The sequence below is a fragment of the Grammomys surdaster genome, unplaced genomic scaffold, assembly GCF_004785775.1.
Source record: "Grammomys surdaster isolate TR1022 unplaced genomic scaffold, NIH_TR_1.0 279, whole genome shotgun sequence".
Classification (NCBI taxonomy): Eukaryota; Metazoa; Chordata; class Mammalia; order Rodentia; family Muridae; genus Grammomys; species Grammomys surdaster.
In genome coordinates, this window is record NW_021604720.1 from 9,140,554 (window position 1) to 9,161,245 (window position 20,692).

General features: G+C 46.0%; 1 protein-coding gene across 1 annotated transcript in view; it reads right to left on the minus strand.

Annotated features, from left to right (window-relative positions):
- Nucleotides 1-2,694: 2,694 nt before the first annotated feature.
- Ptpn21 (protein tyrosine phosphatase non-receptor type 21) overlaps nucleotides 2,695-20,692 on the minus strand; it is a 57,402-nt gene continuing 39,404 nt past the window's right edge. Inside the window, exons 11-19 of the mRNA XM_028777311.1 lie at nucleotides 19,663-19,723; nucleotides 18,990-19,074; nucleotides 14,335-15,779; nucleotides 9,870-10,007; nucleotides 8,714-8,935; nucleotides 6,532-6,660; nucleotides 6,132-6,366; nucleotides 5,294-5,454; nucleotides 2,695-4,687 (exon numbers count right to left, since the gene is read on the minus strand). Of these exons, the coding sequence (XP_028633144.1) occupies nucleotides 4,559-4,687; nucleotides 5,294-5,454; nucleotides 6,132-6,366; nucleotides 6,532-6,660; nucleotides 8,714-8,935; nucleotides 9,870-10,007; nucleotides 14,335-15,779; nucleotides 18,990-19,074; nucleotides 19,663-19,723 (2,605 nt within the window). The 3' untranslated portion in view covers nucleotides 2,695-4,558. The remainder of the gene's footprint in view (nucleotides 4,688-5,293; nucleotides 5,455-6,131; nucleotides 6,367-6,531; nucleotides 6,661-8,713; nucleotides 8,936-9,869; nucleotides 10,008-14,334; nucleotides 15,780-18,989; nucleotides 19,075-19,662; nucleotides 19,724-20,692) is intronic.

The window sequence follows — 20,692 nt, forward strand, 5'->3', positions numbered from 1 at the left end:
GGCAACTGTTTGGGAAGGACGAGGTGTCTCACTGAGGACAGGCTTTGAGGTTTCAAAAAGACCAGCCATTCAGAGCTCTCCCTGCCTCCTCCTTGTGGAGCAAGCGAGATGTGCGCTCTCAGCTGCTGCTGTGTTCCCTGCATGGCAGTCATGAACTCTAACTAACCTTCTGAAACTGTAAGCCCAGTGAAATGCTTTCCTTATCAGCTGCCTGAGTCATGGTGTTTTGTATGATAATAGAAAAGTGACTAATGCAGTAAAACAATCTGTGTCACTCAGCGTCCATTAATTTCAAGTGATCTGGTACTTCCCCACAACACTAACCTGTGATATGTGTACCTTATTAAGAAGAACAAATTTTAAATGCATGTGCATACTCAAATGGGTATTTATTCATGTCTCACAACTAAAATAATGTACAGTTTAAAAACCAAAGCTGGTGAAACAGCTTAGTAAGTAAAGGTCCAGAAACAAAACAGGCCCTGCTTCAGGAAGAAACACACACACACGTGCATGCACACATCCCTGATATATTATTAATATCCCTAGCTTAATCATCAATATATTGAAAAATTCATGAACTCCAGATTACTCAAGGTGCTTTACTTCTTTCTATAAGCACACATCACCAATCTTAATGGTTTTAGAAATCCTGTCAGGAAGACCTGATTCCTACACACATGTGACCTAAAGACAGCCTCCAGATGGCGCTGTTGCCCTTGGGTGTGCCCCCTCTGCTGGTGCAATAAACTTTCCTTCCCATCTCAATCCAGCTACCAGGCCAGGAAGCGGGTGGTAGATAAGCATGCTGGGAAATATAGCCGGCTTTGCTAACTCACCCTTTCACCTCAACTCAAAGCTACTTTCTCAAGGAAGCATTCATGTTTGCTTCCTGCCTAAGCCCCACATCTGGCCCCTTACCACCCGTGCACCGTTCAGGTTTCTGCAGAAAATGCTGAGATAACCACTTCTGTGAATTTTCCTATGAACCTCGGACCAATCTGGTTTGAACTGAGTCTCAGTCCCTGTTCCCTGACAGAGCAGGGAGAGCTCATTCTCCCGTCTCACCACCAGGGTGCAGCAGTAAGAGCAGGCGCTCTATGATCTTGGAGGACACAACAGATTTGATGGTTACTACTTTCGCACCTTTCACCTCCCCTCTCTGCTGGCCTCACGCCCCCCAACCTACCCCTCAGCCATGGCTTTGAGGGATAAACCAAAGGAATTAACACAAGAACTCGCTGCATCATTTGCAAAAGCAAATGTGACTATCATGCAAAGAGCCTTTAGAATACCCAGATGAAGTCACTTATGCAACCAAAGAACCCATCAAATGTTCTCTGAAATCCCCTATCCAACCCAAACTTGCAGGGTGTGGACTTTACACTTCCCTTTCCTGGACATAATTTCAGTTACTAGGACTAGAGCAGAAATACAAAAGTTCTCTCAGCTATCACTCAAAAAAAAAACCCATCTGAGGTTTAGTTTTTAAAAATGAATCTCAAGTAAAAGATCATTTTAGCTTGATGTGCTCTCTTCTTATTAAATTTATACCCAAGAGAGTTTCCTTTAAAAGCATAATTTAAATAAGGCATGATGGTGAAAGCCTTACTTAATCCAGTACTCAAATGCAAGTGATCTCAAGGAGTAAGGCCAGCCTGGTCTACAGAGTGAGTTCCAGTTCATCACAGACTACACGGTAAAACAAATTATATATATTTACAAAAATTCTAATATTAAGAAATATATATTTATAAGATTGTATCTCTGCACTGCAAGAAAAAGGGAAGAATATCTGTCTATCCGAAATAAGTTTGGCCATGCCATGATGTTAACACAGAGTGCTGTATGGTAACCTTGCCCTCCCCTTCTGTGTTCCCAGCTAGACATTTCTCTTTCTGGAAGTTACTAAGGGAGCACATCTGTTTTAACCTACCAAAAAGTTTCAAATATTAAATTCTATGTATTTCTGAATACTTCAGAGTAGGAGCTCTTGAGGAAAACAATAACTGATTACAGTTTTTTTCTTTTTTTTTGGTTTTTCGAGACAGGGTTTCTCTGTATAGCCCTGGCTGTCCTGGAACTCACTCTGTAGACCAGGCTGGCCTCGAACTCAGAAATCCGTCTGCCTCTGCCTCCCAAGTGCTGGGATTAAAGGTGTACGCCACCACCGCCCGGCAACTGATTCCAGGTTTAACATCCTAGTTTACACTCTAAGATGAGGCTTCTACAAACAGAAATTACAGCAAAAGCCACCAGTAATCAGTAATGCTGATACCAGAAATACCAAAGTTAACTCGTAGAAACATTGGTTTACAACCTATTTTTGTGGAAATGTACATCTTGATAATTTTGGTATGACGTCAATACTGTCAAGGAACTAAAGTCCTTAGTGATACATGAAGCAGTGTATAATTTGGCAGACAGACTGGTAACATTCTCAACTCAGGCATAGCAAACCTTTAAAGCCTAATTTTGATTTGGCCCTTGAAAATTACATTGTTCCTAAATGCAATAATGTAGTGAGTTATTTTCACTCAGAAATTCTCATTTGCTAGCTGTAATTAAGTTCAAAATTAATGTACTGTAGAAGTGATGTCAAGCGTGTAACATTTGAAGGGAAAAAGATTTAAACAGTATAATTTTGCCCTGAAGGAATTTACTTATCAAAGTATTGCAACAGAAACACAAACATGCCATATATTACTCTTTAATTAAAGTTTTGTTTTACAATATGTGTTCTTGTCAGTGGGATATTTCCAAATGTTTAAATGTAATAGGAAAATATCTTGAAACAACGTACCATTGGAAGAAAAGCTTCAGAAAAGTTCTGTCCCTCACACGGCTTGAGATGGAAAATATAGCACACAATCCCGCCTTGGGGGTGCTGTCCACTTGAGTTTATTGTGCTTAGTTGGGCTGGCACACACTTGTCATGGAGGGTGGGTGATGGCTCACCACAGTCAAATCAGAACGATGGGAGGACAGTCATCTGGGAGCTAGTGCTAGATCAGATATTCTAGGTCTACACTATGAAGCGGCAGCCTAGGATGTGGGGGCACGGACACACATGCACATGACACACCTCAGCTATGGGTGCCAGCTTGTCCTCCACATCTCCCATAGGAGACTTAGCCTGGGCTAAAACCAACACTTTCCGCTTCAAACCCGACCTGGTTCGGAGCAGTCAAGAATGTGCCCAAACGGGATGGAAGAGGAGGCCAAGAACCTAGAACTGGTCCTGGGATGAGGACAGGATTAAGGTGCTAAATTCAAGTACCCCCTGAACACCACAGCAATTTCTGGTGTCCCCATAAGTTTGGGCTGTGGTTAGAGAAAGAAACCTCAGGTTAACTATTTCCTTCTTTGAACCTGAGGGAAACAAAGCCCCGGGTTTGTCTAATAGTAATGTAAACCTGGACTTGTTTGTGGAGGAAAAGAAAGACAGGAAGAACCCCAATAAACAAAGTCAGCCATGGACACGGTGACAGGCCTTGAGCTCCTGTGTGGAGCAGCCCTCTAAGGTCCTCTCCATCTCTGCTCCTGGTGTGAACACAGATAACACAGCGTTTGTGTAATAACCACGCCTTCTGTGTGAGCCCCGCACGCACTTCCTCTTCCCCTAGTCGTCTTACACACCCAGAGCTCTTCTCTCTGAAGTAGGGTCCACTGTTGTCTAAATATAAAGCCACATATATTAAACTCGTTTTTAACAAAAAAGTGCTTAAAGCCATCCTATGCAATTGCTCTTTCTTCACTTTCAACCAATAAAATCAACTCATTTTATGCTTACTAATAATACTGAAAAAATAGTGAATCTGATTCTTAGATTTTTAAATAATGTGCCTTTATCCCCAACTTTATATTAACTGACTCAGTATCATAACAAATTGAGCTCTTATTTGGAAAATATAGAAGGTACAAATATATAACTTTTTAAAAAACATTCTGAATATAAAAATGCTTTCTATGTTTTAAAATAACACTTTTAGATTTTCTTTAGTTTTGGATTTCATGAATAAAACACTTAGATGCCCCATGGTTTTTGTTCTTAAACAAAAGCTAATAATGGTTTTAAATACAGTTACTCAAGAACCACACAGTCTGTGGATGTCCCACAGAAAAGTTCAGCTCCTAGCTACAAAAGAAAAATCCCTAGTCATAAAATTACATTATCAAAAAAATAGTTTAAGATAGAAGTCTGTGTGCCTTAATGACTGCCGGAACTGCCTAGTGCAGCTTCAGTAAGACAGAGAACTGTCTAGAAAATACAGTCTCCAGAACTTGTGCAAGTGCAGCAAACTGGGCAGACGCAGCCAGGGCAGCACGCCTGCCTGCTCAGCCTGTCCCGGGCCCCACAGGCCTCCTCGGCCTCATGCTTAGCATGCTGCCTCGGCTCTTCATACACACTTCCTGTTCAGGATCTCCACATGGGACTACTGGGAACAAAAGTAGAAGCTGCACTTTTTTCTTTCCTTCCTTTTTTTTTTTCTTAAAAAAAAAAAAAAAAGCTGTAAACACTTCATGTGATTGGGTCCCCATAAAAAAGTGTTGGAGCTTAAATGAGCCGGGAGCTTTTCAGGAACTGAATGAGAACTCTGTACACAAATGTATACTGGTTAAGCGTCTGCACCAGCATCATCCTCTGCTGTCTCAGCATGTCCAGCACTCTGGGGATGTCCAGCACCTGGTAGAGAGACACAGAGATGAAGAGAACACTCCTGAGGGAAACCAACACTGCCAAGGCTGCCGTCCTCACAGAAATCTGCTGAGGAGACAGACTGTATACCTGAGAGTCCTCTGTGATTGGCTAAGATCTGATTCGTTTTAGCTACAAATAAAATATCCACGTGGATTACTTCAACAGTCTCTAGCTGCAGCACAGTAACTTGTGAATCAGTTACATATAAGCCATATCTCACGAGATTCTAAGATTCAACAAAAACACAGTGTGCTAGGTGCTGCTAGGCTCAATCCAGCATTTCCCACACACACTGCTGGCGGGCACTAATGCTGGGAGTTACTGGTGTCACAGGAAAAACAAGGCACTCAGCTCACAGTGGGAAACCACTAGATAAGACAAACTTAAACCGTCTTCTATATTATATGACATCTCAGTCTTTACTGACAGTCGGGACAGAGAACCCCTAAGACAAAGCCTTTATAACAACACTTAGCATCCATCTTGGGCCACCACAGTCCTAGGACATGTTCAAAAGCTATGGGGCCGCATGCCCATCTCCTTCCCAGCGCTCACTCCCCCACCAGGAACATGGAGCCGAACATAACTCACCTCATTGTGTTCCAGACAGGCAACCATGATCTCTGACAGAATGACGACTCCAGTTCTTCCCACACCAGCGCTGCAGTGCACCAGCAGCGGGGGGTTGGGGCTTTTGGGTTCACTTGTACTGTTGGTATGACGTCGAACTGACTGGATCTCTTCAAGGTAGGCTGTGAAGAATCAGTGAAATACAAAAGTACTCAGGGATAACAACAGCACATAAAACAAACCAACAACCATCTCCTTAAGTCTCTCCACTGAGAAGGACACAGATAAGGACACTGGGCACATAGATATCAGGGCCAACCTGGTGGTGGCGGAAGGCAAGTCAGTGCCTCAGCCAAAACTAGCCAGAGGAGGCATGTTAGTCAGCTGTGGCATTCTATTCAAGGCCAGACAACTCACGCCAGGCAGTGGTGGCGCACACCTCTAATCCCACCACTTGGGAGGCAGAGGCAGGTAGAATTCTGAGTTCGAGACCAGCCTGGTCTACAGAGTGAATTCCAGGACAGCCAAGGCTACACCTAGAAACCCTGTCTCGAAAAAAAAAAAAAAAAAAAAACAAAAAAAAAAAAAAAAAAAAAAGGCCAGACAACTCTTAAACACGCCTTCCTGCACTGGCAGTGTGGGTAAGAACACTTGCCAAGATGACAACCTGAGTTTAATCCCCAAGAGCAACATGGTGGAAAGAAAGAGCAAACCTCCCCAAGGAACATGATGTGGCACATGGAGGAATACACACACACACACAAAACAAATCCAAAAACAAAACTTTCCTGAGACAACACAGAGGGATTATTTTAGAGACCTGACACAAAGGAAGCTCCCTATAAACAAAGACACTTACATAAAAATCCTTTGAGGTCTTCAGGACAGCCATGTTCAGGCCAGTCTGTGTACTGGAGATGCCAAACTGTCCTCTCCTGCCCTGTGAGAAGGTGCTTCATCTTCAAACCTGTGGTGGCATAGCAGCCCGAGTCCGTGCGGAAGCGAGTTGTGATCTTAAACCTTCCATAGGTGACAGTGTTGTGTCTGGAGCCGAGCCGTGGCCAATACCTAAAGCTCTTCTCCCGACCTCCCTCCTGTTAAAGACAAGCGTAATTCAGCAGCAGCACACAAGCCCCAGCCGGGCTGTTCTTCACACAGCCTTTACCAGACCACCATCTCACATGCTGTATTCACTGGGTCTTAACTTCAGCGGCTCTTTGGAGACTTGGAAAACTGAACTGAGAGGAACAGGCACTCACCTCTTCCGCTGTCACCATTGCTATAATTGCGACTCCCTGTTCCCACACCATCTGCCAAAAGTCCTGGCAGGTATTTTGTAATGGTCCCTGGGTGGCAATATAATCCCATTCTATTCCGCTGACAGAGACCTAAAATCAGAGAAGGTTAAAAGCTTAGTGTCCCTGTGTACATGGAATATGTGTGCACAGCAGTTTATGTCTTCGAGGGCACACTGGAAACCCAGGCTATTCAGCAGAGCACAGATAAAGTCTGTCCTAACCTTTCCCTCATTAATACAATTGAGACTGCTGACATCTTTATAAACGTATGTGCCTTCAGTTCACACGACATCCGTATGACTTGGAGCCATCAGTTCACCTCTAAATTTCAGTTTTTATCTACAAAATACAATAACTGCCCAGCCCACAGGGCTGTGAGGACAGACTCAGTGTATACAGCGTCTGACACATAGCAAGTCCTAGGTAAATAGCTACTCTTGTGATGGTGACACCAACATCACAGTACCCTAAATCACACATACAATTTGCCATGGTGAGATACTAAATATGCTTGGAAAGTACTAGCAGGTAAGTCAGAACCTGAGCTAATGCCGAGTGTCGATGAGAAAAGCAGTATCTTCAATTTAGAATGGTCTCCGTCTTAAACTGAGTCAAGATTACCTTCCAGAAGGCCAAGTTCCCACTTAGGGCGGCATAGGGGGGCACAATTGAATGCTCCCCATGCTAACATAATAAGGAGTTACTGGATTTATAGCCAAGAAACCTGGGTTAAACTATGTTCTGCCAGTAACTGCTGACACCCATTTCTTTCTGAGTGCCTGTGCCAAGCCGGGCTCCACAAGCTCTCCCTTTAAGGCCCAGCCCTCAGCACTGACTCTGGGCCCTCTTACTGGGCCCTTTCAGCAGCAGCATGTGGTGGGCACAAGTTATCACACAGTTGGCTGGATAATAGGGGTCCCAGAATCGCTGACAGACCTAGGAGTTGACCTAATCTGCCCAGTTCTGAAATTTCATATTCTTTCCATGACTCCTCAAGTGGTAGCTGAACTTCTGAGATATCATCACAAAAAATCACAGTGTCATTCCATTTTACCCATCAGTCATAAGAGAGTAGATGAGTTAATCTGAAGACATGGTTGGTTTCCAAATACACAATACTCATATAAAAAGCAAGGCAGTGCGTGCATTAATTCCTCAAAACCATTAAACATGCTTTTAATCTCAGTTCCTGGGGTATTGAGGCAGGCTGATCTCTATTATTTTTAGGCCACACTTGTTTATATAGAGAGTTCCAGGCCAGCCAAGGAGATGTAGCAAGACTATATCTCAAAAATACTAAAACCAAAACCAAGATAGATGGATGGATGGATAGATAGACAGACAGACAGACAGACAGACAGACAGACAACCACTAAGCAGCATACATAGCTGCCAAGTCCTCAGAAATCCTTGTGGTCAGGTTGCTATCAAATATGACTTGTAAGCTGAAGAAAACTGGGAAAGAAAAAGGCAGGACTCCTTCCCTGTAAGAGGAGTTAGTTCTCCTTTCTACAACAGAGAACCCCAGCTGGCTGGCGTGAGCTGAGTGCTCTGTGTGGCTGCCTCCCACTTAGCAACTGTAACATCACCCACGACGCTGGCATCAGATTGTTCTGGGGAGTGCTTTTACAGAACAAAGTGATACCAGAAGATCAGGAGGAAGAAAGAACAGGGCGCATCCTCATAAGCAAAAGCTTGTGTGAGCATCCTCCAAAGTCCCAGGGCACAGGACTGAGATGCAGCTGGCACTCCAGGGTCAGCCGAGCACAAAGACCTGGCTTTGGTCACCAGCACCGGGAAAAGGAGGACATGAAAAGCAAACCCCCAGCACATTCGTTACATGCAATGCACATGGCTATGTGTTGGGGGAAACTAGCAGTTCAGATTCAGCAGCTCCTAGGAGAACTGAAAAGCTCAAAATGAGTCTTCAGATTCAAGACAAATGAAATGCTCTGAGTCCCAGCAACAAGGCTACCACGTGAAGAGAGCGGGCGTGGCTCTGGCTGTGTCTGGAATCTCCAGCTTATAATTGTCAGAATGATTCAAAATGGGATGTTTGCATAATACACAGTGTAAATCTTACCATTTCTACAAGTTAGCCCCCGACCGTAGTGCCGTCGATTATCTGGGAAGTTCTTCTCACCTTAATGTGTGACGCGTTGATGTAACCAGTGTTGTTCTCCTTGGTGGGCACCAGCTCGACTCTCGCAGCTTCATAGGGGAGCACATCTTGGAATCGATTTCTCTCTGCGTTTTCAGGAAGCCGGGCTGTTGAGCACTCGCCATCAACCAGCCGTTTTTTAGGGATCCTCTCATATTCGGTGAAGACCATTCCTTGCTCTAACCGCTGCTCCAGAAGCTTGCACTATAGAAAAGGGTGCAGGGTCACACAGCGCAGCCGCCTGCCTGTTCTTTTAAAGTCTTGATTTCTGCTTCAAGGGCTAGCGTTTTTAATACAAAAATTATACATGAAACCAAACCAAAATTTTTACAAGTCACAAAAATTAGTACAAAAGACGCAATGTTGTTGGCAAGATGTAGAATTCAAAACTCAGTTTGAAGTTGAACACTGGCCTAAAGCAATCTGCTAACTTGAGGTCTAAACCTGTGGTCAGTTTTGTAATCTGTAAGAATTTGAATTCTCGGCCGGACGGTGGTGGCCCATGCCTTTAATCCCAGCACTTGGGAGGCAGAGGCAGGTGGATTTCTGAGTTCGAGGCCAGCCTGGTCTACAGAGTAAGTTCTAGGACAGCCAGGACTATACAGAGAAACCCTGTCTCAAAAAACAAAACAAAACAAAACAAAACAAAAGAATTTGAATTCTCCCAGAGTAGGAGAATCCGGTCCAGAATCTGTGAGCTCTGACTTATAACAAATGTTTGCAAGCTGCTGAAAGCAGCAGCAGCCCTGAGAGCCAGCCTCAGATGCAGTCAGAGGAAGTGAACACCTGTCTTAACTTAAAACAAAACCTCACAAAGAAGTTTATAATTCAGTATATTTAGTTTTGATTTAAAAACAAGATGAATTTTCAATAAAATGTTTGTTTTTTTTCCCTCCTATGGACCCTTATACACATGTTCTTACTTTGAGGAAATAAAACAATCAAGAACTTTCAGAAGCAAAAATACTTGACCTCAGAGCCTGAAATTCCTTAAGGCATTGGAGCCACAGGCTCACTCCAGCTGTAACCCTAACGTTCATGTGTAACTCTGACAGTGTCACAGAAAGAACATTCACCAAAACTGCACAAGGGCCCTTTGTAGTTGCAGCAAGCCGGGCGGGCCCCTGCGCACACTCACCCTCTCGTCATTTGTCGCTCTGGTGGACACTTCTTTTCCTTCATCAGGCAGGGGCAGCCTGGACAGGGAGAGTCCATTGAGGGCTGCCAGCTTGAGAGGACCAATTTTTTTTGCATCTGCTCGAGTCTTTTTCATTCCCTGTAATATAAGAAAATGTTTACACAAACATAGAAAACGTACCCAGACACCTCTCAAAAAAAAAAAAAATGTCAATGGTCTGCCGAGGCAACCAAGGCAGAGCTCACCCTGCTCAGTCAACCGGAGGACAGTCCACTCCTAGCACAGCTGCTAACAGCTTTAGGAAGAAGACATTCCTTTCAAGGCCAGAGCTCTGATAAGGCCTCCAGATAGAAGACTTTGACTCCAATTGGTTACAAGACTCTGTTGCAATGAAAGGTGAGGCAGTAGGCAGGCAGCATTCTTACAGAACTACCCAACCTCAAAACACAGGCACCAAATCTCAGCTGGAGTCCGCCCAAAGCAGACAAGGTATCAGTGGGTTGTACGAGCCTTTTTCTTATTTTGATACTGGTCTCACTATGTAGCCTTGGCTGGCCTGGAACTCTCTGTACATACTAGCCTGGTCCCAAACTCACAGCTATCCATCCAACCGTCTCTGCCTCCTGAGCACTGGGATAGAATGCATACACCACCATGCCTGGCAGCCTTTACTTTTTCCTTTTTTCTTTTTTTTTCTTTTTTGAGTCAGGGTTTCCCTTTGTAACCCTGCTGTGATGGAACTCACTCAGTGATCTGTCTGCCTTAGCCTCCCAAGTGCTGGGATTAAAAGTGTGTGCACCACCGCCACCCAGCAGCCTTTACTATCTTTAAAATAAACCAACAAAAATTTAAATCATTCTGGAAAAAAAAAAAAACAGAAGAAATGTAAATTGCTTTCACATTCTCCATTCTACAATCTTGAAGAACCATGTGATCCGGGCCTGTCAAAGCGACCACATTCCTAAACCAAGAAATAAACACAGCTGAGAACTCCATCAGAGAGCCAGAGCAAAAGGGACACATCAGTGAGATGCTGTCCTATGAAAGGTGTTTCCCAAAGCTCTCAAGCCTCGACCTTCCCCTCTGGCAGGAAAACCTGAGAACTAGTCTCCACAGACATTCTGTAGAGTTACGAAGAGTCCCAGTATTCAAAGAAATGGCGTTCTTGGTTCTTGTAAGGAAACCACTGTACTCCAGCTCTATAAGCCTAAAATGCCACAATACCCAGGATCAAAAGCACAGAGAGAAAAAGGACATTTTGGTGAGGAAGAAGATGCTCTACGATTACCGTAACTGGAGAATATGTGTGCACCCCTGCATATGTAAGCAGAGACTAGAACACGGGACCCAGTATCTCCTCTAATGTTCTCAGCCTTACTCCTTGAGACAAGGAATGGATCCAGTCTGACGCCCCAGAAATCTACTGGGATACATCTCCACCCACAACCATGACTAGCTATCACATGGGTGCTAGGGATTTGAACTCAGCTCTCCTTGATTGCATAACAAGCGTCTTACCCAGTGAGCCATCTCTCCAGCCCCTAGGATGTTTTTTAATTTCTCAGTTCATGTTGCCCACATAATGCCGTTCAGACTTACAATGAACAGAATCCTGGGTTAAAACTCAGCGTGAAATTAACATCATTCAGATAAGTCACCTTTACCATCTGAACCTTACCTAAACATAGGAGAAAGGAAGAGAGCACGGGGGGCACAGCACAGTCTGAAGAGAAGAGCGGCAAGCCGTACTGTTTACCAACCGACTGCCCAGAGGAAAGGCTCTGTCTTCACTGACACTCAACACAGCCACTTCCCAACTGCCCAAGGGAATTATCTGGCTCATAAGATTCCCAAAATCTCACGGATCCTGCTGGCCAGTATTAGCTGGCTCTAGCGTTTCTCAGTCTAAAATCTAAACACCCCACATGGTCAAGCCAGATGAGGGTGGTTCAAGACCAGCAGGGATTATCCCTTACCAGGCCTGTGGTTTTTCAATGCAAGATCTGCAGGGTTTCTTAGGTGAGAAGCACGTTGCATAAAAGTTGCACCAAAGAGTCAATCTGTATGCAGATGCCAAGCACCCAAACCAGTCCACCCTGGAGATAACCATCTAGTCCCCAGGGTGGAGCCCATGGGTGCAGAACTCTAAAATGTCCCCTCCTTGTCTGCTACTTACTCACTGCCTAACTTTGCCTCGTTTTAGAGTTCTTGTGTTACACAGAGACATGCTCATGTAATGTCACATGAAGGGGCAAAGGCTTCAGCCTCTTCAACTCTTGGGAAGTTGGGGAACTAAACTTGTGAGGCAGCATCAGTCATAAGTTAGTACTGACTGAGCACTGTCGATGTTTTGAAGGTTTATTTTAGTCCCCTGGGGAACTCTCAGTGGTCACCTCCTTTACAGACAAGAGGCTAAATAGTTTGCCCAAGGTCATTAGCTGCCTCTTTGATAAAAGGTCAGTGTTGGGGCTCTGGAGGTGGAAGAGCCGAGCTGAGGAATGACCATGAAGGGCCTGTGACTATAATGAACTATAATGCACAGAAGGCCCATCCCCGGACCCGGGTTGTTCACTGTAAGGGGCTAGATGTTTCTGCTTGACCACAGCCTCCATGTATACCTCAAACAGGTAAAATCCCTGTGCAAAACTTAGGAGCCAAAAGATGGTCCAATCATACAACTTTACTAAAAAGTCTTAAAAAATAATGAGAGAGAAGATTTGTATTTTAAGAGAAACAACTTGTCAAAGCCCCCAGTGTAAGTTGAGCCTGCCAGACTCCCATAAACATGCTAGACTTCTCTCACTCTGATTCATCAAACTTGTTGAACAGTTACAGCAGATAACGGCAAACTGTGTTACCTTATAGAGCCCTCACAGGGCCTGGAAGGGTTTGATCTGCATAGAAACAGTGGGCAGTTCTTACTGCATTATCGTGGAAGGCCCCACTGCCCCAGCTTGGGGACTCTGGTAGTGACTGTGGAAATCGCCATACTGTCTCCACCTCTACCCTCCACCATGTTCCTCCTGGGCAATGTCCTTTGTATGCTCAGGAAAAAAAAATAAACTTAAAATTCATCCTTTAGTTAATAAAAATGCCCTTAAATCTGTGACCTTTCTTAAGCTGTTTTCCTGTGTACTGATCTTTTGTAAGCATTCTGACCCTGTGAGCCAAGCCTGCCAGGAGGCCTACCTCTGTCTGAGGCCCTCAGACACCCGTGATGGCTCCTCAGTCTTCGGGTCCACCCTAACAGGAGATGGAGGAGGAGAACCTTGGCTGCCAGCTTACAAGGGGTCAAATGAATGTGCACAACACTTTGACCTGCTCCCAGTGCAGGGCAAGGAAGGAGGGCGGTACAGAGCTCTATGCCAGAGCAATGCAACATGGGGGACTGTGAGCCGACACATGAACAAACAGATCCACAAACTCAACAAAGGTTCAGTGCAGAGCAGCCAGATTTCAGAGGAAAATTACTACTCACTAAATACCACATATAATTCACCCAGACACAGAATACTGTGGAAGAAGGTAATTACAGAGATAAAATAAGCTAAAACTTCCAGGTCAGTCACTCGATAGTTGTATAACCTTGGAAATGCTACTTAATATTTCCGAGTCTTTATCTGTAAAATAGGCTCTGACAATGGGCTCACTATAAACTGGGCACAGCAAAGATGAAATCTTTGCACGTGGTAAATGTTCTGAAAGGCAGCTACAGAAAACAACACTGGTCTCTTGCATTTTGTTTGAAATGCGTAGGAAGTGCTTCCCTGTGCTTATTACGCTGAGTAGGAGAGCCTCCACCGAGTAGGAGAGCCTCCGCCCGAGTAAGGAGAGCCTCCGCCCGAGTAGGAGAGCCACCGTGTCCACAGGGGCCTTCTTCTGAACACCCAGTTCACTCACTCATCTCTTTAAAGAGATACACTTCCTAGGTCCAGAGTCACCTCAGCCCACAGTGGTAAATGGCCGAGACAGTCAAGCTAGACCCAGTCTCGAACCTTGACAACTGTATAAGGATAAGATTTAGGGACAGTCTCAAATGGCTCTCTGGATATATCACTTGAAAAATGTGAACAGATGCGGTTCTGGGGTGCCTTGTGACCCTGTGGTATTTTAATGGGTGGTTAGCAAAGCAATCTTGGCTGGAGTATTGAATCATTCCCCTCTTCCTCAGCACACTACGAAGACGGCTCAGGGACTCCTCCGATCGCCTTCCATAGGCTTTCTCTCTGCACCCAACCATGCAAAGCCATGACCACCCCATCAGTTCACAGTTTCCACATAAACTCGTACATAGCCCAAATGAGGCAAAACTCAGAGCAGGGGCAGGAACTGGTAGTTAAGAGAAAAGGTGGAAACTGAGAACCATTGGTACTGAGGGAAGACAACAACAGACTAGAAGCTGAAAACACAGATTAAGGGGCCTGTCCTCCACGTCTGAGGTACCTCTGCTCCCAGGGACGCTTACCCCTAGTGGTGGAAGTCCTTCCACAATGTTCTTCTTCCCAGAGAGGAGATCTGACACCGGCCTTTTCTTGAGGGAGTCCCTCCTGGCTCGGTACCTCCCTGAAGTCGTGAGGTCTGACTCGGACATGGAGGGGGCCATCAGCCCATCTCTTCGGGGCCGATAAGTCTCCACAACCAGGTGGACAGGGCTGATGTCTTTCGACCTCTTCTCAGCCTCTGTGACATGGGACTTGGGCTCAAAAATATGCAGAGGGCCAGTGACCGGAGTCACTGAAGCACAGGGGTAGTTTAGCTGTTGTTCCTGAGAGAAAACGGCTGTAAGGTGGGGCTCAGACACAGCCGAGATAGCATGCTCTCGGCTGCTGTCCTCTTCCAAGTCCTCATCCTCCTCACTGCTGTGAATCAACATGGTGGCATCAGAAAGGGACTTCTTGTGGCTGAAGCTGCCGCTCTCCTGCTCTTCAGTCCCCTCCTGCTTCATTTTGTCAGAGAGGACGCTGGACTGAGAGCCTGCCGAGAAGGTCCGAGGAGCCACATCTGCTGCTGAGGCTGACATAGTCCTCTCCTTGAGCCTCAGGCCTTCGAAACCGTGTGTGAGCCCCGCGACTTCAATACTGTTCCTCTTCTGTAGGTGGGCATGCCGCGCTGCTGTGAGGGGCTCACTGACCTCCTGCAGAGAGTGAGCCACCGGCAAGCTGTCCTCCTGGAAGGTCTGCACTGAGTGATGGACGCGCCTGGTGATGAGATCTGGATTGCTGCTGCTGATGTAGAGGTGGCGGGACAGGTCTGGGGTGCTGTTGGCAGGTCTTGGGTAAGGATACGGCGGGGGTGGCCGGTACACCTGGGTTCTCATAATGTTTGGAGCTGGGTAGTCCTGGGCCTGCAGCTGCACATTTGTCAGCTCAGGCACACTCACGGCACCCACCACAGGCCGCCGCTCCGCAGGGTAGGGATACGGAGACTGGCTGTGGAAACTGTAGTTTAGGTTAAAGGGGTAGTGGGCTGACTGGGGAGAGGTGAGGTGTGGGTGCTCCCTAATCTCAGGCTGGCTGTAGACCAAGGCGTCGGGCCTGCTGTATGCGTAGGAACTGCCGATGTTGAGGTTCCTCAGCGAGTGGCTGTGCCTGTCTGCATGCACCATGCCCCTGTTGAGCTGCTTCATCACCGTCTCATAGTCAGGGGTCGGGCGGTAAGACGGGGGAATCAGCGCACTGTGCCGGTGGGATGGGACATAGTCGGGTCTCATGACGTCACTGCCAGTAATACTAGGGTTGGAGGACATCGGGGAGGGCTGCAGGTAGGGCTGAGGCGTGTTTAAGGAGTTCGTACTGTGTGCGCTGTAGACACTGCCATTGCGGATGCGACCACTGAGGTCGATTTGGGTTCTGTCCAGGCTTGTCTGCGAGTGACAGTAGAATCCGTTCTTGTTGGGTACAAAGATGTTGTCTGAGGAGGAAAAAGGTTTTAAAAGATTTTGAAAATGTATTAAGTTGGACCCATCACTCTAGCCAAATACTGAGCCAGGCCCTGAAAGAGCTTGCCATGTTCTTGCTAACGTGATATCTTCAGCCACAGTGTTGCCCCAGGAGCTTCAGCCTCCTCACCTACAGGATGGGGTAGGTCTGCTTAAAGTGAGGTGCTTAGGATCTAGCCAAATCTAAGTCCAACACTGGTACAGGCATTCTGGAGCTCTGTGGAACTAGGGAAGAGATATTGCTGACAGCACTGAGCCAGTGTGGGTAGGAATAACAACCCTGAGATGCTGAGCTAGGGAAAATACCAATGATCTGTATACATTTCCTTGACTGGAATTTTAGCTTGTTTGCATTGAATCTTCCTTAATGAAAAGAATTCCACTACAAAAGGGCACCAGTACAGCAGGTACAAGGCTTTCCTGCCCAACAGGGGGTCACTGGTAGTGGTAACCGAAGGTTACCAACAAAGGCCTGGAAGCCAAGAATAATAAGGCTAAGATAACTATAGTTGCCTCCACTAAGCCACCAGCTGAGCAAGACCTGGATCCAGGGCTACTAACTCTCTAGCACTGGTGTGCCTGACTGGGCTAGAAGAGGCTGTCTTTCCTCCACTCCACCTACAGCTCACAGGAATTGCCTTACGAGCACGACTTCCAAATGCTTAAAAATACTGTCAACCATCCAGTCCTGTGGGAAGTACTGTCTGTGTACTGCAGAAGCTTCACGGCAGGGTGATGGGTGATTTAGCCATGCGCACGTTTTGTTCTGGTGTGCGCACAGTTCTCAGAGCCTCTCAATTCCTCCTGCCGCACCCTCCTGCCTCATCCTGCAGAGCTCTTGGCCATTGCTAAATCTCTAGCTGCCTTTCTTTTCACAAATCCCTCACCCAGGTTGTCTAGACCAGTGTGACACCCACACCAGTTTCCCTGCCTCCCTGCTCTCTAACAGTACACAGGACTATACCTTTTTATCCCTTGGTGGCAAGCACACACGTGCAACTAGTGACAGGAGAGTTAAAAGCCATTTTCTGAGGACTTCCTCCTCCCACCTCCCAGTGCCCTGGCCTATGGAGTTGGTCCTCCACAATGGAAAAGGCTCCTCCAGTCTGAGCCCTCATTCAGGCTAACATGGAACAGAGCCCCACCTGGCAGGACACAGCAGACAAGGACTCTGATCAAGAAGTAAATCTACTGAGAGTTTAACACAGCAGAATCTGCCCGTTCTGACTGCACAGTAGCGTGTGGACTGGACGGTGGTTGGGGTAAGGGTGTGTGGGTGGCAGAGCAGAGGGGCAAAGCCAGGGTGCATTCAACTAGAACAAGCTAGAGAGTAGCAGACAGTGGGAAGCTGGATGAGGAGGGCAGGCTAAGGGAGCGTAGACATAGGCGAGGGATGACCGAGTACATCCTGGGGGTCAGCTGGAAGCTTTGTGTCAGGTGAGTTGAGGAGTGTGAAGACAGAAGATACAGCTCATGGCAGGGAGCTGCCGGTGGGAGGTCTGAAAGGATGAAGGTCTGTGTTGGAGCAGGAGTGGAAGACATGGAGAGAGGGATGTGGAAAACACAGTGTATGATGTTATGGGTTATGGCTAGCTAGCTGACTGGGTGAAATTACATGCAGCTTGGAATCCACAAAACCAAGAGAGTGAGTGACTTCATCACAATAAAGGACCATAAAAACAGACATAGAGGGTAAGCAATGAGTTCAAATTTAATATTCAATTTCCAGCAAGCCCTGATAGTTGGTAGCAGTTCTTAAATGCCTGTTTATTATTAGCCAGAGAGCCTCCATGCAGGGCTCCCACCTCTGGCCATGGGAATGGGGAATGGAGAATGGGTAGAACACAGGAATGACAACAGGGTGGGAAGGAGAAACTGAGTCACCATTATAGAAACTCTGTGTGAAGGAGCTGCTGGGGAAGCCCCAAACAGGAAAGAAAAAGGCACAGACAGGCCTTGTGATACCACAGAACAGGAAGATGATCAATGGAAACCCAAGAGGGGACCAATGGGTTAGAGCACAGAGACAGCACTCTCAGACACAGTGTAGTAAAAACTGGAAGATAAAGTAATCCAAAGCATTGTTTGAAGACAGGTGAGAAAAAAGTGGCAGGACCCTCATAGACTGAGGCAGGAGAATGAGCACCATGGAGATGGGAGGCAGAAGCCTTGTCCCATGGTTGGAGAGGCTACAGTGCAAGTACAGATGGCCATGTACAAGAGGAGGGGACAGTAGTGAGACAGCCTCAGGGGACACACCATAGCTCTGCTCTCCGACTGCCTTCCTTACTGTGGGGACATCCTCAGCTGGCAGAGGCCACAACGACAAGTGCAGCCAACACCCGTTCTTTGTGTCCCTTCAGATCCCAGCCCCCACATGATGGGCAACAGACCCCACTTCCAAACAGCCCCTTCTTCGTCTGTGCCACAGCACCAACCGAGTCACAGACCCACCTGGAACGGATGAAATCCAGCCATCCTGCTAGATCCAGAAAGCTCTTCAAGCGCTCACAGCATGATGGATGGCATGCTAATGCATGCTCTCTTAGCAGAGAACTGTGATCACATCATGACCCTTGCTTGTACAATTAGATCCCAAGCTTCTTTGTACTGAACTGCTGTCTGTACCCACCTCTCTGGTCTTCAGTACAGTTAGACACAGTTTACAAACAAACGTTACATAGATGGTCAGGATTCAGCATGGTGGCATTGCTGGGCACACCCAACTCCAGTCGGGGCAACTTAAAGTATTACATTAGGACATCCCATGGAGGGATAAAACAAAACCGAGTCTGAGTATCTTTTGTGACCAAGGATTTTTGGCTGCCTGATGTGGTGGCACATGCCTGTAATCCCATCCCCTGGGAGACGAAGACTGGAGACTCACGAACTCAGGGAAGCCTGGCCTAAATAAGACTAATAGGGGAGACTTATGGGACTTAGGAACCAGCTCAGGGAGTGGCCACAGGATACATCTGATCTGGGGGTATCTGAGAAACACACATTCAAGAAAGAACTTGAATGCAGTGTCGTCTCCTGTGATTCCAGGATGGCTGTAGTTGGGACAACAATTTGGGGTACAACTGCAATAAGAAACCATCCAGACCTCAAGATCTCTAGGTCTCCACAGAGTTACTCATAGTAATAACTGTGCACAGCTTGGCAGACTCAGGGTACTTTACCTTGGGAAGAAGCAAATGGCTCTGTATAGTGTCCATTATAATGCAGCTGGGGTGGGGGAGGCATCCCATAGGGCTGGGGTTTAGGCTAAGGAATGGAAAGTTGGACACAGAGTTAAAACACATTGCCCAGGTGAAAAAAGTAAAGTCATTCTTTGCTGGACTCTTTCTCTTCACTAAAAATGACTTCTACAGGAGTTAAATGTATTACAAATGGAGAATAACCATGAAGACGAAGAAGGTCTTAGCATATTTATCATTTCCAATGTCTCCCATGTGGCAAGAACAAGCTCTATGCACTGACACCAGAGATACTAGACAGCACAAGAAAGTCTGCATCCAAAAAGTTATGAACAAGAAGGAATGGATGCAAACCTTCTTGTCTAAACTCATGAACAGAAAAACCTTCTATGTACTATACATTCAACCCTTTGATGACAAAGCCATCAAGTAAACGAAATACCTACTTAGGATTTTTGGCTAGCCAGTTAAAATTCATAATATTTGGTTGAATCTAATATTTAAACATGTATAATAAATCTTAAGTTGAACTTATAGAAGTCACTATTTCTTTGGGTAAAAATCAAACATTGGCACACATTTGTGGTTCAAACTCAACATACTGCCCGAAGTGTACTTTAATTAAGAGAGTGATATCGCTAGTTCCTGCTCTTACCAGAGACATCCTGGAAGATGAGCCCCTCCTGACTGAATTCAACGTGGCGGCCTGAGTTTGCCTGTGGGAGAAGACAACTGTGAGCCCAGGGGACACACTTCCTAGTCTACAACAACAAATCAGATTTAGGAATGGAGTCAGTGAGGTGGCTCACACCTGTAACTCCAGCGTGCAAGAGTTGAAGTGCAAGAGTAAGGCGTGAGTGCTCGAGTCACATCTGAATTACACGCTCGCTAGCTGGGATATAGACAGAGTGACACACTGTCACAAAACACGAATAAAAGATACACAGCCAGGTATATTCTAAGGCAAATGACAAAAGGACAAACGTGCCGTAAATTACAGAAAAGAGCATTGTCACTTCCTTATGTACGACCCCACAGCCTCCCAGAACAAAACAAGCACACATTTCTTTCTTTGGTCGGACACACACACAAACACACACACACACACACCACACACACACACACCTTCTCTTTCTTCACATCTGTGTTACTTAGTAAGTGTGAGTAGGTATGGTATGAAGACGTGCATTAGATGCCTGCTAATGCCCATAATCCTGTTAAGGACTTTTTAACTTACCATCTTCTCCTGGCTCACGAGCTTGTATGATTCATGACTGACTACTAACGCATTCTGTGACATTGGTTAGCGCTCTAAGGACTATTACTAAAACTCTGCCTTCACAAAGTAAACAAAATAAATTCACTGACTCTGCAAATGTGCCCAAAAGAAGTCTCTTTTCTTCTAAACGAGCCGTATTCTTAGCACTCTGACAATGGCATCTGTGTTACACTCCGAATGTTAGCCTTTTTTTTTTTTTACAAGACCTATAAAATGAAAACTCTTGGACATGAGGTGATTCCTGTGCACTTACTGGGCAATTTCTTTAAACAATTTCGTTTCCTACACCTGGGAAGCATTCAGGCTGCTAGAGAACAGCACACGTCTCTTTCCGATTCCTTTCTTTCCTGGCAGTGAACTTTAGGGCTTTACAGTGCAGCTGTGTCTATTTTCCAAAACACACTTC